Source organism: Neophocaena asiaeorientalis, unplaced genomic scaffold (genome assembly GCF_003031525.2).
Source record: "Neophocaena asiaeorientalis asiaeorientalis breed wild unplaced genomic scaffold, Neophocaena_asiaeorientalis_V1.1 scaffold15, whole genome shotgun sequence".
In the NCBI taxonomy this organism is placed as follows: Eukaryota; Metazoa; Chordata; class Mammalia; order Artiodactyla; family Phocoenidae; genus Neophocaena; species Neophocaena asiaeorientalis.
In genome coordinates, this window is record NW_020185328.1 from 13983228 (window position 1) to 14009032 (window position 25805).

At 32.6% G+C, this 25805-nt stretch overlaps 1 protein-coding gene across 7 annotated transcripts in view; it reads left to right on the top strand.

Moving 5' to 3' along the window:
• The window catches only part of ADGRL2 (adhesion G protein-coupled receptor L2), a 179750-nt gene that overhangs the window by 105086 nt on the left and 48859 nt on the right, over nt 1-25805 (top strand). For all 7 annotated transcript variants that reach the window (XM_024734569.1, XM_024734568.1, XM_024734571.1 and 4 more), the window contains exon 4: nt 20910-21019. In XM_024734569.1, coding sequence (XP_024590337.1) covers nt 20910-21019 — 110 coding nt within the window. The remainder of the gene's footprint in view (nt 1-20909; nt 21020-25805) is intronic.

Consider the following 25805-nt stretch of genomic DNA (forward strand, 5'->3'; position numbering starts at 1 on the left):
AGTAAGAGCCAAAACTTATTTCAGAGCCTAGATCTTGTCCACAAAGATTGGGATGATGGACATAAGCACAGAGTAGGGACCAGATTAATCTATTCCCATCCTATATCCCATTCAATAACTTCTCTATCCTTGAATTTTCCTTTTATAAACCTATCAGTGTCCCAACTTATTATCTTCAAGTATAATAATTACATTTTATTTAACAATGTTAACCCAACAGCAATTGAAGTGGTGATAATTTCTTGTGTGCCTGAGGATTTGAAGAAATGTGTTATTTTATACATATGTGCGTTACTTTTTTTCTGTTCCGTGGTTCTTTACATTACAGTAGGTTATAGAGTGAGACTGGAAAGATGAGTGCATTGGCTTCTTCACCTCCCTTCTTGCTACGAAGCAAGGCACATAACTCTCATAAGGACTCTTTATGGGTGGGAAAAACCATAGGCCATTGCTTCTATTTTTTTTTTTTTTTAATTATTTATTTATTTATTTTTGGCTGCGTTGTGTCTTCGTTGCTGTGCGAGGGCTTTCTCTAGTTGCGGCGAGCGGGGGCCACTCTTCATCGCGGTGCACGGGCCTCTCGCTGTCATGGCCTCTCTTGTTGCAGAGCACAAGCTCCAGATGCGCAGGCTCAGTAGTTGTGGCTCACGGGCCTAGTTGCTCCGCGGCATGTGGGATCCTCCCAGACCAGGGCTCGAACCCGTGTCCCCTGCATTAGCAGGCAGACTCTCAGCCACTGCGCCATCAGGGAAGCCCCATTGCTTCTATTTTAAGAGAGTTATTGAATAACAGATTTTTGGAACTGCCGAGGAATTTGGGACTCATCATAGTATAGCTCTCTCTTGTTTCGCTTGGAGAATCAACTGTCATTGCAGTCAAAACACTTCATCCACATTGTAGCATGTATATTCTCCTCACTTATTTTTAAGATATCTTTGAGGAGGAATGGCAACACGATATCCTTCTTTTTACTTTGTGAACCTTTAAGAAGGTAATTTATTTGACACAGAGGCTGAAACCTCAAATCCTCTATACCTGAAACCTCATTAATTAATATCCTAGTTGCATGAAAATTGATTCTTAAATAATATTTAATAATTATTCTTAAAAATTTCTGTTATCTAGTTTTGTATATATACTTCTGTTATTTTCAAGTATACTGATAGATATTAAGTGTGTGTAAAATATTTAAAGAAAGGAGATACTTAAATACATGCACACATCCACACAAAACCTTCATATGACAACTGATGCATGTTCGAAGAGTCTCAGAATTTAACCAAGAAAATCCATTAAAATGTAGTCACAGTTCTGCCAGTGTTCTCTGACAAACTTCATGATAACAGATTTCTGTGTGGGCATACTCTCCTTGACATACAACCCTTTCGACTTTTATATTGATGATTCAGTCTTCATAAAGAAACTTTGTATCCTAGTCAGAGCTATATAAAAGAGGTTTTTTTTGGGGGGGGGAGTACGCGGGCCTCTTACTGTTGTGGCCTCTCCCGTTGCGGAGCACAGGCTCCAGACGCGCAGGCTCAGCGTCCATGGCTCACGGGCCTAGCAGCTCCGCGGCATGTGGGATCTTCCCGGACCGGGGTACGAACCCGTGTCCCCTGCATCGGCAGGAGGACTCTCAACCACTGTGCCACCAGGGAAGCCCAAAAGAAGTTTTACTTATTTTTTTGTTCCCTGACTTCTTTATAGGTATCAATAAACTTAAAACTCATCTTTCTAAGATATTCACATCCCTTCCTTATTAATCCCATTTTTTTAGAGGGAAAAGTTAGCTAAATCTGTTCCATCATCTAATTTGATGTTTTGTAATATTTTAGTGGTTGACATATTTTGTTCTTGCGTTATTATCAATAGTTGCTAGTCAAGGGGTACCCTTCTCTTGCCTAGTATTTATTCAGTGTACCTATTCATTCTCATAGGGTGTAAGCCTGCCATTTCTGAGAAACTGCAGCCTTACCTTTATGCTGTTTATCCCAAGTGCTTTTATCTATCTGTGGTGTCAGGTTTATCAACCATTTGTCCATTAAGAAAACATGCATCTGGGCAAAAATAAATAACTCAGATGCTGCTAACTCATCATCTCTGAGATGTATTTAGGTTATTTCCTGTTGGGTGATGGATTTGCACTAATTCTTTCACTCTTGGCTGAGTTGTTTTAAGACAGCTAACTGGAATTACAAGCACCTCTCTTTGGCCAGGGATTGGGAGGTTACTAGCACAAACTCTTGAACCTTAGTACAGTAATAAATAACAATTAAAGCTCTAATTGGTATATCTAATTGAGCACATACTTTGCATGTCACTTACTGATAGGCGTTTAAACCAAAGCACGCATTATAGAAAGGAAAGACTATTGGCAGTAATAAACATGAACCATATTAAACATTCACATTTAGTGTGTAAGAAAGACTAATAAATTATAAAATGGCTTAGAAGGCAAATCATCTTAATATCCCTTATGACCCTCCTTTTCAAATGTGGAAGAAAGAAACAGTCACATCAGAGATTCTGCCTTACAGGGTCCTCTGTTTCTCCTTTTAAGATGAAAATTAGTAAAATAATTCTGCTGGATAATGAACACTGAGAGTACAAGTGTGACCTGCTGGTTTTACTGGTGCTTAATATGTGGGTTTTACCTTTGTGTACTGGTGGTCAAGGAGGCCAGAACCATTTTCCCTAAGGACACTATATTTCCTAAGGATTATTCAGTGAAATTAAGAGCCTTAAATAATACCATGAAAGTTTGAATTTGATTTTATTTTTGGACAGCTACTGTCAGATGAGAGATAGGGAATATAGTTTTTAGAAGTAAAGACATATCTCATTTAAACTCTGGTGTTTTTATTATTAGAAGTGTTTTTTATTTTTGAAACTAAAGAGAGGAGAATAAATAAAAGTGAATATGAATATCCATTTGAATTTTAATATTATAATAATCTTCATAGTCTCAGTTATCACTTATGCTAGCTTTCTCATTTGAGAGGTGAGTGCTATGGATGAGATGACAGTGGTATTTCAGTAGTACATGTATTGTCATATACCTTGTAGATTTTTACTCTCTTAGAACATTCTCTGTTACACACTAAACATGGGTTTCTATTTACAAAGTAAATTTAAACAAATCAATTTAGTGACAGAAACCAGGTCTAATTCAGCATTATATTACTACAATGTATTGGACAATCAAATGTTAAATAACTGGATGAAAGCACGCTAAATCTTTTTACATAAGACTATTTTCAAATACTCATTTGAGTACTTTGTTTTGTACCTAAGTATGATTTCTTTTTAGTGTGTATGTGCTTTCTGAAGTCAGTACTACTAGCGTCAGTATATAAATATGACTTACAAGCATCCTTTTAAAAAGAGTTATACTTGGAACAAATAAATATAGTTGTTTAATCACAGTTGTAGAGAACAGAAATAAAATTTTATTTTAAAGTTTCAAATCAAGACATTGCCACTATCTTTCCTTTGGATATGGCTTTTTCTTCTGTTTTCTCCTCTTACGAAAAACTCATAGATAAATGCTACTGAACTGTAGTATAAAGCATATTTTCTACCAGTATAAAAAAATTAAAACAAATTATGAATTGTAAGTTCACCTAAGAATTTGGAATTATTTATCTTATGCAGTTCATATAGGCATTTTTATTACCAGGAAATAAATTTATGTATTCATTGAAGCTTTGGAATAATTCCACTGTCTGAAAATATGCTGTTTATTATTTTATTATGTCATAAATAATAACGAAATATAATTTTGAGTAAAGTTGAGAATTTTCCATTCTCATTATCCTTTTTATTTTACTGAGATTTCTAATTAAGTAAAAAAAAATTGCCTATATGTTATTTGGTGGAGAAAATATTTTTAATTGTCGGTTTACTATAAATCCTTGTTTTATTTTCTTACTAGCAGTTTAGCTGCTTGACTTTGCCACATCAAAAATGGGATAGAAATTGTGAGTCGGTATCATTCATAATATACTCTATTGACTAATTTTATTAAATGAAGAGAGAAAAAGATTTGATATCAATTGCTTAAAAACAGCTTAAACTGTCATTTATTATGGCCCTATTAATTTTTCCATATATTATATAATGAGATTGCACACCTATACTATATTAACAACAACAGCAATAACAGAAAACACCAGTATGGATATCTCCTTTGTATATTGCCTAAGAAAAATTACTGTGAGTAATTAGATTTCTGATAGCATTTTACTAATATTTATGTCTTGCAGATTTTAGAGACATTCTTTTTACTTACTATTTTCTTTAAATGTCTTATAGCAATTTAGTTACAGTTTTTAGTGCTGTTTGCTATTCCACAATTAGGATGAGAGCTAACATCTCTCAGATGGTTCTAGGAAGAGTCTAGTTTTGAAGAAATATAAAGAAGTGAGCCACTCTGTAATCTTAATATTTATTTCATATAAACCAATCAAGTGTATCGTGTAGCTAATATGTGTTGCAGTTCTCCCAATATTTCTTCACTTGTCATATGCAACCAATAAAGAAGTGGTTTTAGAATGCCCCACGGCCTTGAAGATAATGTCTGAAATGAGAGTCACTCTGTATAAGTTGTCAATCTCAAGACAATTGTCTGTTTTTCAGACTATAGGTCTGTCAGTTTTAATGACTTCAACTGTAATTTGTGAAAAAGGTACTGTTTCTAAAGGTGGGTTTATCCTGAAGCTAGTAATGAATCTTTAATGTCAGAGCCTTTTGCTTGCACAGGCCTCTTCCAAGGTATTCTCAGGGTCCCTAGCAGTGGGCTCACAGGGTCATGTTTTTGTAAAATTGGCTGAAGTATGATATTTAAACACAATCTTTTAAGGTTTTGATTTCATTCTCTGACTTCTCTGTTACAATTTCTCTCATTTATGGCTGCTTAGGGGTAGCTAAGAGCATTTGGGGATTCTGTTAAGTGGAGGTTCAGTCGGTGATAAATTCAGTTTGAGTTTAGTGGGGGTATTTTTATGTGGTTTATAGACACTCATGTACAGTTTAGTTATTGTTAGCTATTCTGGTGAAGAACTGGCCTCTAGAAGTACTCCTGTTACTCATTATACTGCCTTACTGATTGTGACGTAAATATGTAAGGCCGGATGTCATATTACAGTTTAAAAGTGTCCCATGGTACCTGAGATATGTGGTCAGTGGTGGAGAAATAATGTTTGGAATATGTGGAACCAGAAGCTAGGCTGGAAAATTCTTTCAGTCATTAAAGGGTTCTTATAGATAACTAATCAAAACAGAAGTTCTCTCCTGTATATTCTTGGTGGATTATATACAGTAGTACACAGAGAACATATCCAAAGGTAGTACTTACAATTGTAAATGCCCCATAGTGTTCTCCCCTTTTAATGAGTATCATATCAAATAGAATGTATCAGAATACCTGTGTTTGTGGAGCACAGGCTGTAGCACTTCAATGCACATGAGCACCTGTGACATTGTAGGTACATGCCTAAAGTATCCAAACCATCAATAATGAAAAATAAATTTTGATCAGCTGTTTAGGAGGAAAAGCAAAATTATAGAAAGTGACACTATGAAATTGTGAAGAGACAATCCTAAGATATATGGTGAAAAAATTAAGGGAAGAATTGTAAAGGAATGGGAGGCAATTAAATTATTAAAATGTTTTTTAGTTTTCTGGGTTTTGTAACTTGCGATACTTTTAGGCTTTCTGAAAATTTGTGTTGTTTGTTGTGGTTTCCTTTTTTTTTTTTTCTAAATAAGTATTCACTTTGGTACCTCATTTTCTACTTGCAATTCTTTTCTATTTTTTCCTTAAATTGGTACCCCTAAGTATTATAAGCTGTAGACCTTACAAAACTTGAATCCACCCCTGCTGTTTTTACTTATAATATGTTAGTTTCTTGAAATTGGCACAGTGTTCCACTAGACAGTCTTAGGTTGATATGTACATTTTAGGATATTTCTTTGTATCTTTTTAATTTTATCTCATTTTGTCTCCTTTATCTTTAATCTCCAAAGATTTAGGGTTTCAGAGAAGAAAGGGTCAAAAATTAAAAAAAATTAACAAATCAATTTATTAATTTATTTAATTAAGTAGATAACAAAATATTCATTCAGTAAAAGAGCTGAGATAGAAAAACCCATTTTCACAGTTTATGTTAAATAAATGCTTGGTTTAAAACCTTACTATTATAATATAGACTAAACTAAGGGAGTTTTTAAACTACATGATTTTTAAACAAACTTTCAAGAAATTATACTAATGAGCTTTACTTTTATACTTTCTTCCCACTCTCCCAATTCCCCAGTTTGGGAAGTTTCCTTCACCCTCACCTCCCACTCCTATTAAAACCTTTATGTGGAGAAAAATGTTATTTTTAAATCACTGTGTGATGATTTCATAGTAATCATTAATGATTAGTAAGTAATGATTTCAGTAAATTTCTATAACATTTATAATCAAAAAGTCTTAGTAAGTCAAAACCTTTTTTTATTATTACTCTTAGAACTTTCTAAAACAATACAGCAATAGGAGGAAAGAGAATGAATGCTGAATTTTCTAGGACATTTTAAAATTTGGTAATTTTATTCCATACATTAAATTATCTTATGACGCAGTCCTAAGATATTCTCATCGTTCATTCATGGAATTCTGTATATATAATTTAAAAGACTGTTTATAAGTAACTTTTGAAATCTAACTGTGAGTTATTATGTGAATGAGACTATACCTTTTAAAAATGTATATAAACAGGTATGTTGGATTGAGATAGATAATGGTCATTACAGGTATATTATCTGATACATTGATTTAGAACCTTTATATGTGCATTGCCATTTATTTCAACCCTTGACAAGTAGACCTTTATTAAGCTGTGATGATCACTGAATATGAAATGTAACCAAGATTATTTTTTATTCAAACATAATTTAAATATTCATCAAAGAGAAGTTATGCTTGAGACTGACAGAGACTATTAACATCAAAAAATATAATTAACTGCATTGGGTCTCATGAAGCAGAGTTAGCCAAATAGCCGAGAGGTCTAATTGCTCTAGAATTTGAGAAGCAATGGTTTTATTTTATGCTGTAGCTGTGAAATTAATAGTAATGTGGTTTCCTATGTGGGCCAATTAAAAGCTGCCTGTTAAGGTTCATTGCTGTATAGGAAACCCACTGAATATCCCTTAGTAAACAGTATTGACATGTCAGTATGTACAAGAAGATAAAATACAATAAAAACCGTGAAAATGAGAAGTGGTATTAAAAGACCTGTTTTTGAAAACAGTCCATTAAACTCTTTACACCATTACAGTGTTGCAGTGGACGTTGTGGTATGCCCTCCAGATTCTCCCTTCAGATCAGGCCCGTTTTCCCCCCCTGCCAAGGGAGTTCCCAGTGGATGGGCTCACAGTGAGTCCCTGCCCAGGAACTGCCATGGGCTGAAGGGATCTTAAATCCTTCTGCCCAGAGGCATCCCTCATTGAACGCCAGAGTACAAAGGCTTGGCCTTCTCATCTTTTGCTTCATTTTTAGACATCTCTGAAGGGTTCTGCCAGCCTCAGAGCTCCCTCCCTGAGGAGTTTGCTGGGCCTTTCTCACTCTACCCAATCCTGCTTTACTCATGGCAACACTGATAGTTCTAAGAGCGTTATAAGCCTCTCAGAGCTCCTGGCTTAAATTCTGCTTCCAGTGTTACCCAACCTAAGGAAGGTACTGATATAAAAACAAGTCCTGTCAGTGGTATTGGTTACATACATTATAGGAATCTGTCAATCAAAAACTAAAACGGTTTTAAAGCAAATTTTAAAAATGCCCAATTCAGGTCTAAAACATGGCATTTTACGTTGTAACGTTTATCTTTGTCATGTGGTCCTTTTTCTTTAATCAAGGTAATAGGCGGACCTTTGTGATGCTCTTCTGCTTTTTAGTTGAATACAAAAAGAAAGCATTCTTGATTGAACCCAAAAGATTTTGCCCTGCCCAGGCTGTAGAGATTTAAAAGTGGGCAGACATTCTAATGGCATTTTGACATTAATGAGGTTGCTGAAATGGAAAAGTTGAAGGATCAAAGATAACAGCGGTAGCAAGATCTTAACAGTGTTTCTTTTTCATAGTAATGACATCAAATATACTTAAGAAATGACTGTCATTTCTAACATAAAATATGTAATGTTATGTGTGAGTGTACTACTTTAAGTATTAGACTACTTTTTGTAAATAAAAATAGTGCTAAAATTAGCTATAAAATGTGCAACTTCAGATATGGTTTATTAAATTAGGATAATCTCATTTTTTTAGCTGTAATTTTTGTAAGGCATTAAAAATCTTAAAATAGCATAATAGATTTTAATGTGTGTAGTATAATTAGGTATACATTGTGTCTTTAATCTGCAGTGATAAAGATGTTTTCCTGGTCATTCATTCTTTAATATGCTTACCCTGTTTATATCTGTGGCTTAAGAGTACATGTTAGTTTTCAGAAGAGCAGTGTTGCTGTTTCACAGCACACAGCGCTGTACTCCCAAGCCTGTACGTGGTGTTAGTAGTATTTAAAGCCCTTGAGTGTAACATTTTATAGCTCACGATGAACTGAGCTTTCAGACAAGTTACTGATTTGAAGCTAATTCAAGCTGAGAGTATTACATGGAATGGAAGCCTTCTACCTTCAACTGTTAGAAACTTTTACAAACCACGTAAATCAGAGAAGTTTTACTTTGGTTTATATCCCGGTTATGGAACTGTGCTTGACTTCTGAAAATTATATCTTTATCTTTCATTCATTGATTTATGCCTCCAAATAATTACTGAGTTGTATGGTGGGCAAGCTAATGTGTCAAACACTCTAAAGATATTTGTGAACAACTGGTAAGAATATATATTTTTAAGTGTATGGACTGGTGTTTATGAAGTTAATATATTTTAGAATAAAGCACAGTGTTATACACGTGGTTCAAAGATTCTTAAAACAGACACCTCTCCAAGATATTATAATCTGGTGAAGAAGATGAAATATATATAGAAATAACTATGATACCAAATCTCTCAGATAGCACAGTAAATTTCTAAAAACTGATAGAGAAGGGAAAGCGATAAGCAATGGCATGAGGTGGGAAAATTATACTATTTGTTGAGGGAGTACTAAGTAACTGTTAAAGGATTTATTCAACTTCTGTCCTCACTCCTTTAAACTTTCCTTACCATGTCCCATCTCATTAACTTTCTTCTTCCTTTTGGGTATTCTGAATTCTTTTCTTGCACTTAGACCTCGGAGGAAAGGATTTTCAAAGATTGTGTTCTTTATATTTCTCAAAATTATGGAATAGTTCTATAAGATACTATATTTTAAAAATTGTTTTTAACTCTGTAATGTCAATATAGAAGATAACACTAGGGTCTTAAGCCCTTCATACTGACTCTGAAAACAAGGAGTTCACTCTTTTCATAGCAGAGAACAGTAACACATAAGTTCACATCCATTTGTTTATTTTCTTCTGCTTAGATATTGTTTGGATGTGGTATAATTAGTGTATCGCAATGCTTTCAAAGTTGTAGGTATTCCTATAACTAGGATATAGCAGCAGATAATGTCTTGTATCACTGTTTCTAGTGCCAGGCCCACAGGTGGATATAAAATTATCATTTCCTTCCTTCCTTCCATCCTTTCTTCCTTTCTGTCATTTATGTATCATTTATCTATCTGATTTTAGATAATTTCTTGCCTTTGTGACTGAGATGTAGCAGAGGACACTTCCCTTGATCTGTGCTTTTTAAAAAAGGAGCACTTTTGGTAGTTCGCTGTAGACTGGATGCTTACAAGTAGGTATTCAGTTATCGAGAATGCCATCAGCAATGCCTTGTTGTTTTCTTATCAGCTTCTTCCTGCTGTCAGCTTGGCACTTATTTCAATAGAAAAGGATTTGCATCAAATGTAATACCTTATTATATACAGCTAACATGGGGTTTTTAATTGTGCAAACACATGAGACTCCTGCAGTGCTAGTCAGTTTGATAAAAGGATTAGATTATGAATATTTTGTCACGATTAAAGATTAGTTCTGATTTATCAGAAGTAAGCCAGTGAAATTTGCCATATATTTATCGTCAGGTGAGACTCCAGAGTGTATGAACCACAGAATATCCACCTCTTGGTTATTTATATTCAGATAATGGGTATTAAGGATTATTTTTAGCCTTCCACACCTGTTCTACTGCTAAGAGTATCCCAAGAGTCTGTGGTTCCAGTCTTTTACCTTTATTGTTTCTCATCTCTTTTCTTACAGAACAGTTAGGCAAACATCTGTACAAAATTTCTGCAGTTTTTATTAAGGGAAACAACAGTGGTATGTATCAACAGGACATTTTGAGTTGTTCCTTCAATTAAAAAACCCTCAATAAAATATAGAAGAATGAGAATTCCAATTTAGGAAGAACTTATTGAATGAGCACTTCTTGCCCTAAATAGGACTAGGCATTCCAAGGAATTTAAAAGAAACCTAACAACATCTAGCTGGAGAGGTAAAACTAGGGTCCTAGAAACAACTAAAGGCATTCATGGTATGAGACCTGTTACGATGAAGTGCCTAGCACTCTTTGGGGTGTTTGGAAAAGAATATAAACAAAAACGCAAGGAGTTTACAGCTTAATTTTAACAAGGAAAATACTTGGTGAGTTAAATAACAATTTTATGCAAAATATACAAGAGAGCCACAAAGCAGAATATGATTAATTTCTTCTTTCTTAATTAAGAAGAAATCATTCAAGAAGTGTATTGACAGTAATTTCCGTGGGAATTCAGTTCAGATACATCTTTTTAAGTTAGAAAGAACAACATAAGGAAAACACAGATAGATAGTGGTTTTATGAGGCACAAAGTTAATATCAGATAATTAATAAAAAAAGATTCATGACTTGCAGAATAATTGCATAGCATTTTGTTTTCCAAATGAGAGTTTTCACTTCGTCGACCACTAACTATGTATTTCCCTCTCCTCCAACATTAATTTATACTATTAAGCTCATACTCTTTATAGTATGAATACTATTAAGATATTGCTCACTTGTCCTTTCACATCCCCTTTTACACAAAGCATTCCTATATACTTGTTTATAAACTATGTCACATATTTTACTACCAAAATATTTACAAGTTACAGGAGGAAAATAAATTACTGTAAAACAAAAGTAATAATAATAAAAGTGTACTTAACTGAAAAAGAAGTTTGATGAGGAAATAATAGTACTAAAAATCATGAAAGATTTCATACTGAAATAATTCATTTTGCGTAAAGAATAGCCGTGCTTTCTTGCCTCTTGGTTAAAAAACCCAAGCACTTATAGAACGTTGTCATTTTAATAAAAACTGAAAAATATTCCTGAATTGAATAAGTACTTTAACAAAAAGTTGTACTTTGTCTTAACTTTTGCATAGATGGTAAATTTTTAAAAGCTACATCACCAAAAGTCTTATGATTTTATGTCTATGCTTTCATTTTGATTACATAGGAAGTTCTGTGAACATTCATTGCTGTGCTATAATCAAAGTGAGGTCTGTAAAAGAGGAAATTATATTAGCTGTCAATTAGACTAGAGATGCATTTCTTTTATAGGCAGAGATTTATAATACTGACTAAATGACATCCCATGAAACATCTTGGGAGGCAGAAAAAAATATTTATGGCATAATTTTCCTGTTTGTCAAAATCACATCTAAACCAAGGGAGTTATCTTTAAGATGAATTTAAAATAGCAACAACAAAAATCTAGTTTACTCAGTTTTGCACTGTAAAACTCCTTTTAGTTGCAGGTTCTTTTACATTATTTCAAACTCTAATCTTCTAAGCGGGTAATTAATGGACCAGAAAAGCCATTTGTGGGAAAGAAGAGCCATAAGGGTGAACATATTTCTTCACAGAATGATCTTTAAGAAGTAAATAATTACAAAAGGAAAAGATTTGGGATGACCAATCTAAATCTGAGGATAATTAGAAGGAATAGAGTATGAAAATCAAAATGCTTGGCATGTACAATTCTCATATCATAACAAGACTAATTAAATATTTAGAAACCAAAAATCCCCTCACAATTTGAAGAAAAATAACCCATGACAAAAGGGTCTGTAACTTTGCCAATAATTAGCAAGGGTTATAGGAAGGAAAAGCATCACAGATTGGCTCCAAGGCTCTGAAAGGTCATGTCTTATTATGGTGTGTCTTTTATATGGTCTGGTAACAAGTTTCTTGCTAATTTAATCTAACTAGGGCATCCCATAGCGATATCCCATTTCCCTTGTTAAAAATGTGATAGTTTCTGCAAGTGCAAACTGTAGTAGGTTAACATTTTTAAAAATAATTGCTCCTAATTGATACAGGTCATAATAATTTTTTAAATTATTAAAAGCAGAGGTCTTGAAAATTTGGACTCGGAAGCAATATTTTTGAAGTATTTCAAAATTTTATAGCTTTTATCCCCACTTGAATTATCTTGTTCCTTTCATTAAGTAGTTAGACCTGATGACCCTGTGAATGAAATTTAGTCTCAGTGGCATGCTTTGTAAATAAATATTTCTTATTTTGCTAATAAAAGCAAGTGCATTTATGTTGAATGTGCATTTCTGCAAACAAGAGATTTTGTACTGGATTAATAAGGCTGAGTGAGTCCAGCCTAATTTGCATTAAACTGACCCCAAGGTCCAGTAAAAACTTCAAGGAATTTCAAAGGTTTCTAAAACATAGAAGGTTGTTTTTAGAAAATCAGCATTGTCGTTTCAAAATCCTAATTTTAGTAATTAATGTGGAATTTTTGAGAATTTTTTTGAGTTTCTAAGATGCCAATTTAACTATAAATATTAAAGTATGCATACTTTGTGGTTTTAATTCCTGACAAAATGATTATGGAAGGTATCACTTTCATGTTATTCCTGTTTTCAACATACTGAAAACTAGAATGACAACAACCTTCTGCATATGAGCCTATGCAGGATTTTATTTCAAACTTTTGTTGATTTGCTGTAGGTTAGCTGATACTTATTTTTTTGGCTTTCTATTTGTTACATACTATACACTTTTTCAGTCAAATAGGTTTATGTTTATATATCAATAGTCCAGACAGATATTTTGTATTCTTGCTTATAGTTATTTAAATAATAAATTGACTTTTTCTATACTCTTTTCAAATACAGTTGTAAAGATTTAATTACAGTTGCAATTTTTAAAAAATTAGGACTATATTTCAAATTTTTGAAAACACCAGTATATAGGAAACTGAATGGAATAAGCTTAATATTATTTATTTTTTTCCAAATTATGTATCCATGCGTGTATCAGTACTCAAGTGTATTTTCCTAGAGATTTCGGGTAGCAACTTTAGTTCAATAATTCAACTTTGTTTCAAGGATTTTAAAACACTTTAAATAATACCATATTATAATGCTTAGAGTATAATATCCTAACATGCCTAAAGAATTAAATACTATATGATGAATAGAAATCTTCTACAATACACAAATTATTAAATAAATTATGAGAACATAGTTATGTGACAAATGGGAACATTACTTTAGAACACCTTTTTTACCACATTAATTACACATCATTTAGCTTCCTGATGCTATGTTTACCTAGCAATTAGTTAGGCTTACAAATCATCATTGATAAATATTTTAAAAATGCAGGACCCACTTTCCTTAGCTCTACAGAATGGAAGTTTAGATGATAAAAGGGGATTTCATTACACAGTTTTAAAAAAGGCTTGATTTAACATTCAACTCAGTTTCCCTCTTTCATCTGTGAAGATGATTGTAACATTGTATCTTGGAGCATAACTTCTTTTTATCCCTCCAGTTTATTTGGTTACTTTGTTTGAGCAAATTTACTTAGGAACTTAACTATTCATGTTTTAAGATAATCTACTATGTGTATAAAAATTTATTGTAAATTTGGACTAAAAAAAGATGGGTTCTAGTGCCTAGCATACTGCATTCATTCCTTGGTCATTTGGAATTGTTAGTGCATGAAAAAGTTATTTGGAAGCTAAAGGGTACTTTTTCCTCCACCCCTTAAATAGATCTGTCTCCTTAGTGTTGTATTTTTGGCTTTCATGATACAAAACTGCTTCCAAATTGACAGAATTCTCTGAGAATCAGGTACAGCTGATTGAAGCAGAATTGGACGTCTGATACTTATTTTCTAATAACTGTGTTTATTTACAAGCAGCAGTAGTCAGGTTAACCATTCATCATTATTTCATTCATTCAAAAACAACTATTGAATTCCTGTTATGCGCCAGGCATATAGTCACCTCTAATAAAAATGTATAGGTTGACAGTGACCTTTTTTCTTTATTTTCCTTTTCCTTCTTGCCCTCTGTGGTAAATTTAAAAAATTTGTGTACTTGAAGAGAATAAAATTTACTCATTGACGTATGATTTTTTTTTTGGTAATTGAGGCTCAAGAATGAATATCATTTCTAGTCCATTTGTTAGAGAATGGGTTTATAACATCAAAGGTAGATGTTCTATTCAGTTAGAAGATATAGTTCCCCATGTGGATGTGGTTTTAAACTTCCACAGTACCCCTGTGAATGTTCTGTTTATATTTGACATTTTGGAAAGGGATGTCATTACATGTTTCCCTAGTACCTTGAAAGCATTTATTTCATCTCCAAAAAGTAAGCAGTTTTAACTAAGACAGAAGGTAGCTCAGGAAAGAAACAGACCTGTTATTGCTAGTATTTTATAATTAAATTTTAAAAATAACAGATGCCACTAAGAGACTGAAATTATTGATGCAGTCTTCACTGAACAGACATTCTCAATAAAGAATTGGACTAATTGTAGAGGATGACTCCAAATTTCAGCAAACATTAATTTTTAGTTTCTGTCATGATATACTAGGCTTTTCTGTTGAATGCTGGAGTATTTGTTCAAGTTGGTAGATTTTGCATTTTTAATCTTCCTTAGAACTGTGGTGAATAATGGCCCCTGGCAGGAGATAATGAAATTTTCTTAATTTATATTTTCAAGCAGAAGCTTCAATTGAAAATGGCATCCTATGGCCTGGAGACATAGCTCTAGTGCAAGTTTCAGGGGAGATGCAGTAATAACGCAGTGCCACCGAGATGAGGAAAGATGGGACAGTGAAGAAGTAATTTAAGGAAGAAGAAAGAATGTACCAAAGGTTTATTGTAGCATATCTAATGATCTGTTGAAGATTCCCAATGGTTTTTGGAGCATGACTGGAGAAACTAATGTTATCTTGCCAAAACAGAAGCCCCTGCTTAATCAGCAGAACAAGACTATTGATTAGAACACCTCTCACAATAGATTACACATGGAATCTCATCTCCATACTTTGCACTTGGTAAAGTGTAATAATGAGCGTAAGATAATCAAAACAAGAGTAAAAGCAATTTGTTGGGCATTGTACAATTCAAAATTAGAGTTGGAAAGGAAACAAATTTGCATGAATACTTCAGCCTGTTTTTAAAGCTGTACATAGGAAATCATATGGGAAATACAGGGAATACTCGGAAGAACAAAAGATGTTCTGCCCCTTTAAGATTTGCAAATCTATGTCCATCTCATATAAAGGAGTAATGCTCTTATTACTGATATTTTTGTTGTTGTTGGTAATTCATATTTGTTAAGGGAGTGTGCAAAGAGTTTGCCTGCGTTATCTTATTTAACCTTAACGACAAACTTCTAAAGAGGGTATTATGGTTTACAGATGAGAAAGCTAAGGTTGAAAGGTTTAATATGTTGCTTACGGACTCACAGTTAAGTAAGCAGCAGGGCTGGAACTAAAACCCCAATTCTTTTTTATTCTAAAGCCTCTGCTTTTAAACACTCATCTCCCCAGGTAGCAAATAATTTTGCTTCTGAACAGAGTCAAACGATATGCTATGATGGTGATTTTCATACAGCTTATTCTCAGCTTATAATATGTGTACATTGTTCCTTCTTTCATTTACAGTTTTAAAAGATTAAGGAAAAGCAGCATATTAATAGTTTGTTTGCATTATTAATATTTCATTAGTGATGAAGCACTACTGTCCTCTAAATAAAAAGATGTTTCTTCAAATTCTGCTGTTTAATCTCTGCATGATAATTTATACATAATTTCCATATACTAGTATGTAAATTAATGGTAATATACATTTGTAAAATGCATTTTTATCAAGTACACATTTTTCTTGGCAATATTTAGATTAGAAAATTAGGGGAAGCAATATTTAATATGATAGAAAGTTGCAACCTAAAATAATGTATAGAAATAACATATATAGGTGATTTTTTTAATAGTGCTTTTAAACCAACGATGTAAAATAATGTTTAGCTTTTTATCTACACATGCCAACTTGGAAATTTTTGGAAATGTGGTTAGAATATTAAAAATGACCATACACTTAGATCTGAGACTGAGTGCGTATGTAGTTTTACATTAACTTAGTAAGTGGTATTAAATCATACATTATATCCCAGAAATTGCTTAGAAGTAAATTTTTGCAAGGGCTGCCTTTATGTCCCTTGAGTTCTTTTTGAAAACAATTGTATAGTATAATGTTTTCCTATAGTTGAGCCACTTTATTAAAATGTATTTTAATAAATAAGTCAAAGGTTGACTATAGAAAAATTTGCAGTGATTATAGTGGATCTTGTTTTGGTTTGTTATTTTTAATGATACCTTCCTTCTAGGAAGGAAGTATATTTTTACAGATTGCCAAAATTTTATTTCCAGATTTGTTTAGTGTTAGATATTTTCATTAGCTAGGAAAAGATTATACTTTCCTTCTGTTGTTGAAAATGGGCTTACATGTGATGTATACATGTACTTAGAAATTGTACTTATTTAGGTTAGGAATTTATAAATAACTAGCCTGCTGGCTCAACATTAGAGCAACTAAAACCCTTGATTCTTGTGATTAAAATTAGCAAGAGAAGATATGTTAACATTGTAAGCTGTGTTATGTACTTGCTGCATAAATCATAGTCATCACTAAATGCTTTTCTATTTCACTTGTATTTTATTAAGGTTTATAGAGTAAAAGCATGTGTTCGCATATATAATTTATTCTTTACTAAAGTATCTAAACCTGTCTCTAACCCAGTGGTCCTCATAAATCAGAATCATCAGCAGAGCTAGTTAAAACACAGATTGCTGGGTACTAGCCTCCAGAGTTTCTGAGGCTGTTGGTCTTGGGTGGGACCTGAGAATGAATTTCTAACAAGTTCCCAGTTGGTGCTGGGGCTGCTGGCCTGAGGACCACATTTTGAGAACCCGTGCTTTAACTATCCTCACTCATCTGTGCAGCCTTACAAACACCAAATAAAATTAAATCAATTATTTAAAAGTTGAAGTGTTTCTTTACAATGAACAGTAATTGCATTTCCTTCAAGTCATAATTAAAGGTCCACCTATTTAAAAAACCCTGTTTATCCTTTTCTGCCTTATTCTCATACTGAATTTTTATGTTTCACATTTAAGAAAAGTATAAATTTTTAACATCATGAATCCACATGGTATTAATAAAATATACTGATACTTTAATTGTTAATGTAACCATATCTTAACTGATAAATCTTTTTTTCTGGAGGAAGAGAGAAACTCATGAGGGGAACTTCGCTTAGGGCTGAGAATGCAAACAACTGAATGCCTTTCCTTTCTTGGCTTAGTTGTGACTTTTTATTTTCATTAGAGTGAAAACTTGAAGCTGAGCAGTTGATGGGAATTTACTTTGCTTCTGTGGCTAATTGCTTTCTCTTTCCCTATCTTGAATGATAGCAGTTTACAGTTTTATAGCCTTAACCAGCAGTGTATTGCTTAAGGAATTTTCAGATTTTTCTTAGTACTAACAGCTCACATTGGGTATTTCCTTTTCCCTAGTTTCCTCACACTTTCTGTATTTGGAAACCTAAGGCTACTTGCATAAAGGAATTTACATAGTCTGTATTTTTAATAATTTCCATCATTTGGTCCTCTAAAATGTTAGGTTTTCTTATCCATGAATCAAGATACTAGTATGCAAATCTGATATTCTTATACCTTTGTGTTCCTCTTCTTGCTGACCCTTTACTATTTTAGCACCCAAATTCCTTTTTTTTCTCAAGATTAATTTTTTGCACTTCTGATATGTAAAATGAACCTTTTTGACATCTGAGAGGCCATGAATTCTAGAAATCTATATAATTGTATTTGCAGGAACTCCATTAAGTTTCTTTACCTTCAATTTTTACTTAAGCGCACAGACCTAAAATTAATACTTTTTGCTGTCTTAGAGTGAATGCATTGTACAATGTGATTATTAAAAGAAATTTTAAAAATTACGTGGTTGATATAAATTATTATAATTGCTTTTGACATTAATTTGAACTTGTAATTGTGGTCAGGTGACTAATGCAGAGTTGTTCAGAAAAAGAGTAAATATGAGCAGTTATTTTTCATTTTATGGTGTTTGTCTTCTTTTAAACAAAATATAATGAAAACAGGACTACTTATCCCTTGTATACTTCCTGCCAACATACTGTGACATTGACTAAAAGATATTTCAAATCCCATTTTAAAGTCATATTTATTTATCTGATCTCACAGTGGGAAGAAACCTGGAAAATCGTCAGTATGTTCTTTAGTTTTGAAAAAATGATATAAATTTCCAAATCCTTTGAGCAACTTCCTTCTTCACCTTGGTCCAAAGTCCTTCGTGCTCTTGATCTATTTCAACCTTGAGTACAGTCCCCTTTCTCTCTCACCTGTTCCTGGTTTGGTGGGGAGGGAGGCTCCAATGGGAAGGGAAGGGTGATGAAGTATATGAAAAGTTTACTCACGAGTGGAATTGTTGTTTTATGGGATTTCTACCATGAATATATTTTGAATAAATATTAAAACCATTTACAACATGGCAGAGCTTCGTTAGTGGCTATAAAATATATATAGGAGTGTATGAAAGGGATATCTAACTCATAAGAGTTTAGATTTCTTTGTTTCTAAGAAGTGTGAGGGTGAGATAAAGGGACGATCTTTGTAGGTATAAGTAAGTACAAGCAAGGAAATTAAAGTTTTTAATTTTTGATGGGGACCAGGTTAGAGGTTGAGAATTCCTGAGATCAAGAAACTTTAAAAAGAAGTAATGCACTCTTGTTACTGTAAAATTTAAGAAGAAAATGAAACATTAGTTCAAACAATAGACGTTGGTCTGTTGAGAAATCTTAAATCCATTTGCTGTTTAAAATTTTAGGATATAAAATTTGTCCCACTATTCATGTTAAAATAATTCATTTACACTAAATAGAGAACGATTGGCAAATTTTTATAAATGATTGAACCCATTTAAGAGAAATATGGAATAAGGGGAGTAAAACATGATGTTGCGTAAGAATGTGACACTGCATTGTTCACATTATCCGTGCTTTTGAAAATTATTTTATATGGTATGTTTAAAAAATATGGCATAAGGTATTACAGATTATGATAAAAGTTATCATTAGTTTAATATTTGTACAAACAATTTTAGTTATAATTTATTTAAAATGTCCATTTGAAGTTCATTTATTATACCTTGACCTAATAAAATTTACCTGTTTGATCCTATAGAAGTTTTCAGTTCAGGTCTTGCTGCTCAACAGGGAAGAATCAACCTGGTTTGAGTTGAAGTGGCTCTAAGGTGCATGACTTACATACCTACCCCTCTCTAACACAGTTCTCCTTCCACCCTCCGTGAATTAGTTGTGCTAAAAACTGGGCTACTTTTTGATTCTTTATTTGCCATGCTATAGTCTAGTTATTTAATGTACTATAGAATGTCTGGTATTCAAATTATCAAGTGAATTTTGTTAAAGTGCTCTTACTCTCCTTGCTTTGTCTTCCTAATTTATATACTAGCAGAAAATACAATAATAACCCTGAAAATATTACATTGCATTGGGTTGTAATCAAGTTAAATATAAAGGAAATGGTTCTTGCCTTTATATAGCTTATAACAGGATCATTTGGACAAATTCATAGAACTCAAATAAATATCATCTTGCCTGGAATTCTAACTTAATTCTAATAATCTCAATGACAATGAATTAATGACAACACAAAACTAAGAAAATACTTCTGATAGGAATAAATAGGACATTCTAGACATCATGTTAGTGACATTCTTTTTAGTGTTGTATTTCAGGGAGTACTAATTTAGAAAAACCTAATTCATAGTCATATCATGTTGATAGTATAAGCCTATTGCTGTATGAAAATAGTAAGTGTAACACAATGCTTAAGACACTCAGTATTATGTACCACGCACTATGCTAAATGCTTTAAATTCATTCTGTCATTTATGCAGGCCATAGCACGGAAGGTGTGATCAATTAGCTTGGTATCTGGTATTCAAGAGTGTATAAATACCTGTAATAGAATGCTTAACACAAAATGGGATTTAGAGGATAAGCTTAAAACCTGGCTCTTCCTTTGTTTCAGTATGTTGTCAAAATTTACTTTCAAGCTATTCAGTTTATGACTCTCTTTTGTTCAGTTCCATTCTTGTTGAGTACCATTTTAAAGTCAATTTTAATTCTTAAATATGGTGAGTATCCAGGTAAGTTTCTTTTTTTTCAGTACATGTTGAGCATGTCAAAAATTCCAATTAAAATGTAAAATGTATACTAAAAGAATAGAGAACTGTTAGTGATTTTCTTTTTATTTCCAGTTAAAATTCAGTGTGACCCATGATACAGATATATTACAACATAAAGAAAATAGGACTTTTGTAACTCTTTACAGCAACCTAATATCAGTTGAATTTTTAAATTTATGGTACTAGTTGCTTGAAGAAAATATGGATCAGTTCTCTATTATATTTCTTTAGTAAAAATAAACAAATACATTATTGTTACACAAGTTTGATTTGTTTTGTTTTCCAGGTGCAACAATCGAACACAGTGTATAGTAGTTACTGGGTCAGATGTATTTCCTGATCCATGTCCTGGAACATACAAATATCTTGAGGTCCAATATGAATGTGTCCCTTACAGTAAGTATGAAGCTTGTATTTTTCACTTTCTACAGCATTCCTCGTTGATGCTGAAAGAGGACACATGTGAAAGAAGCATATGTTTATGGCCTACAAAACTATTATGCATGCAGAGCACTAACAGACTCGGGCCTCCAATTAGTTTCATGAAATGTGGAAGGAAGCCATAGTGTGATGCTGGCCAAGTGTCTGTCTGTGTTCTTAAGTGTTTGGCTTTTAAGGCTAGTGTTTTTCCAGAAAACAAACTTGAATTAGCTATTCAATAGGGCAGATAAAAATCTGTACTTTTGCCCAATACCAGTTGCTGACAAATTGGTTTGGCTCACAGTTTTCTAAAGAAGGAATTGACTTTGGTTTTAATCGTGAGCTACTTGAATGGCTACCTGCCGTTGTGGTAACTTTAATGCCTGGTGAAAGCTACCATTGCAGTAACTGAGGCAAGTGCTTTCCTTTTTGTCCCTTGTCCTTAAGAGAGTACTCCTTTACCAGATTCAGTGACTAAATCTTAACGCTAAATAAAACAAACGTAACAAAGCCTTGCACATATTTTTAATTTGCAGCATCCATTTTTAGTATTATCCTTTAGAGGAATATTTAAAATTCAGTTGGAAACTTCATAAGTAGGCTTCAGGTAATACTGTAATTCTGTGTAGTTTTCCTCCTAATCTCAGAATTCATACTTATGAATTGGATTCTGTATTTTCAACAGGAAAAAAACATTTTAGACAATTAAAAAGATTAAGTATATTACTTAATTTTCATTAGGTAATTTGGTTTGTTCTTTACTTCTTAAATTGGATAAACGTGTCATGCCACCTTAATTCACAGGCATTTGAATTAAAAATTCTTTAGCAGCAATTTTATGATTTGCTTTAGAGGACTTCCCTCCTTAAAAAAAGATGGACTCAAACTAATAATGAAATTGCTTTTTCCAGAAGCTCAAAAACCAGATCACTAGCTCTGATAGATTCATATGTTCAAACTATCAATATTTCTGAAACCAAAGGGCTGATTTTAGATAGATCTACTATGCCCAGTATGGTTGTAATACATACTTACACATCCTGTGAAGGCACTGTCGTCTCTCTCTTCTCTGCCCGCAGTTTTGATAAATTGGCTTTTTGTGGGATATCAGTTAAAGGCCAAACACAGATTATCTTTTCATCCCTGCTCTGTGTTGTGTTACTGTGAAATGGAGGCTTTTTATGTTTTCAGTATTTTCTATATCATTTGAAGGATTGGAAGCCTACTGAGTGCACTGATCTTTATATCGTTTCTCCTCTGTGTAGTGCTGGTGGCTTACATAATCATTCTCCTTTGCCACTGGAGGAACATTGTATTCTTTTGAGCTAACCAAAGTTTTGTTCCATAAAGTCACTTGCAGTTGAATTTAGTATGGTTTCTGTCCTCAAATTAGAAAAGGAATACAGCAGCCATTCCCAAACAGTGGAATCAGTCAGAGCTGCCAAGAATTATGTCTTTCTGGAGCCAGTTCCTGTAATCTAGTCTATAGATCAAGAACAGTGTTAAGAAAATATTATTTTCAGACTTTTAAGTTATTTCTTGCGCTGTTTAAGAAAGGAAAATGTGGATATCTTCTGGAACATCTAACTTTCAAAATTTACTTTTTCAGTTCTCCAGAAGTAATGTACACTGTGTAATAAACTTGCAAATAGCAATACTCAGAGAAGTATTTGTTCTTTTTAGTTTTTGTCCTTAAAAAAAAAACAGTAATTAATTTGCTGTTACCTTTCTAGATGTTTGCAGGAGACAGAAATAAGTCTATGGCTTTTTTAAACTACTCCTTGCTAAAGAGTAGAAGTAATTACAATTCCTATATACTGTTCAGTAGTGACACACTATAAAATGCATGATTTTCACTAATATTATAATTAATGCAAAGGATCTTTTTAGATTGTTCTGATCTTATTTAGGACTGTGTATCTTCTTAATCTCTTTTCCCCATTATCCTCTCCTTTTGTTTCTTTATGCTTCTGTCCTTTATAACCATCTCTTGTTTTTATTTTAAGCGTCTAACTTTCACTTTTCCCTTGTTTTAATAGTATTTTGGTACTTTGTAATGTTTGCATACTCCTTTTACACTTAGTTGATAAAAACTGTCACTGTCAGATAACATTTATTATGTGTCTGTTACCACCTGGCTTTATGCCAGTTTCTATCCAGAGCAAGTTCTTCAGGAGCATATCCATCCCAAACTGTTTCCACTTACTTAAAAAAAAATTTAGAAATTTTCCATGATCTCTGAAAATTTTATAATAAATTTCTCAACAGAGTGCATTATAAATGCTGTTGTTTTTTAACTTTGTATGTTTATAGACAAGCACATATATTTGATTAGTAATTGAATGAATGTGTGTTTAAAAGAAGTCATAAGGATCTTGTAGGATAAAGGAGAGTAATCAGATCAGAGTTTCCATATCCTACAGGTGTGATTTGGTTTTGATTTTTGTACCCTCCTATCTCAAATTATCATTAAGTTATTAAAGTTATACCATAAATTCAGCTATGTTTTATTTTATGAGAAAAAAAACTTTTACTATTGATTCAATCATTATTAATGAATAAACATAAGATTATTCAAAATGAAATAGTGTGTCACTGCAGATACAGAGTATGTAGGCTTTAGTTTGTTTGGGTCGATTTCTTGTCTTGCATAACCGTGTCCTCCACTGATGTTAGTGGGTCACGTATTTATGTTTGTTCTATAGCATAGTAAATGTATTGTTATGAATTAATTCATACAGTCTCTTAAGACAAGTTGCAATATATATTTGTGATGAAGAATGCTAATTTCATTAATTTTATTGTATTTTAATATTCTTCTCGGTTGAGTGAATTTTGGCTGATTTGACAAATATATATCCTTTGGGTTGTCATAAAAATCATAATGTAAGGTCTTTTGAATATCCATATTTTATGCACGTCATCAATCATCAAAAGTTTTATTTAATTTTTTTTTACTTTTACATTTGAACGTTGCTTCTCAGTTTTCATTAGAATTATAAATTATATATATCCATTTTATTTTCTTTAATATAAATATAAAAGTTAAATCATAAATGAAGTCATCCCTATTTAATATTTTGCTCAGTAACTGCCCTGTCATTTTAATGTATCAAATAATAAAACCCAGCCATTTTCAATTAATGGAAAACAAAATATATTTTCTACATCCTTTATTGAACTTGTTTTAAGTTCTGTTTTAAATGCGTAACATATTTTAAAATGTATTATTCCCATCTTTGCATTTAATTGATGTATTTCAGTATAATCATCCTTTCCTAAAAATAAAGAATATAGCTGTATATAAAGATAGTCTGAGCAGACTCAACACTAATGATTTATTTTATCCTCATTTTCCCACCATGCCCTTCCTTTATTGATTCTAAGCAGGTATAATATTGCTCTTCACTGAGCAGTAATTTTAGGACCAGTGGTTTATAAAAAAGAATTGTTCCACGTCAGTAACACTGAATTTTCTTTTTACTGGATGTAGTCAGGTTGACGCATTAATAGAGCAAGTATGTTTCCTGAAAGTGGTTAAATAGACCAAGTTGGACTGGGAAGGTGGTGTCTAATGTGGAAGGTTTCCTATGGCAAAAATATTTGTGTGATATGTTTCTCCCTAAGGTATTTCAGGAGGTCAGTATTTAATCTTGATGAATTATCATAATTAAAAAAAATTAATCAAGCTAAGGCGTCTTAATGAAATGTGCAACTACTACAGTATCTTTGAGTAGTCAGTTTGGAGATACAGTATTAGCACACCCTAATGCATTTTAATAAGGGAAGAGGGAGAATCACAGACATTAATCTGGTCACTTTATTAAATTCAGGCAACATACTTCAAAACCTACATACAAAATCTAAAATAGTATTTTATGGTTTGTAATTATTAGAATACTATTTACCAGCAAGAATCTTATATAGCATACTTGCTAACTGCATAATCCATTTCTTTAAACTTCTTGGAGGGAGGATTTTTTTCTCCTATAACTCTACTAATCAGGTTTGTTTTATGAAAGCATTTACCTTTTATGGGGTCTGTGGAATCAAGGTATTTGCTTTGAATGCTTGGTATGATTGTTGTTGCATGCTAGCTTGCTTTTGTGTAAATTGATGATGGTAGACAATGTCATAATAAGCTAACCATAATTCTTTCTTCCTTTTTTCTCCTTGCCTACTGTGCTTGCTTTTTCCTTGTATGTATTTTGCTTACTTTTTTTTTAATAGACTTTGTATTACAAGTTTGAGATATGTGATGTAGAGAATTTCATAAGAATTTTATAATATAAAGTATATATAAATGTAAATAAGTAAATTTACTAATTATTAGTGGGGAAGAAAGGTACTACCTTAGCGTACCCTTCAAAATAACTATTGGGGTAAAGGGGGAGGCTTATATATTCCTGAAAAGGAGGCAGATTTTGTATAGTTAAGATAGATTTTTCTAGAAACAGAAAATTTAATAGAAAAAAATTGAAACGTACTAAGATGCATAATTATATATTTCTTCTTACATAAGTATCTTTGAAAAATGTAACAATATCAGTATTCATTAGCTTTGACCTGAGCTTCAAAATTGAGTTGCCATGTTTATAAATATATTTCCCTGTTGTTATGCTTACCTAATTTTAGTCAGCTTAATAATGAGTTTGCATAAGATAAATGGGGATGATACACCTGTGCATGCATTTGTGTCTATAGCCTACCTATTTAAAGTAAAACTTGATAAGAATGCTGAGTGACTTGGGAAAGGCAAGAG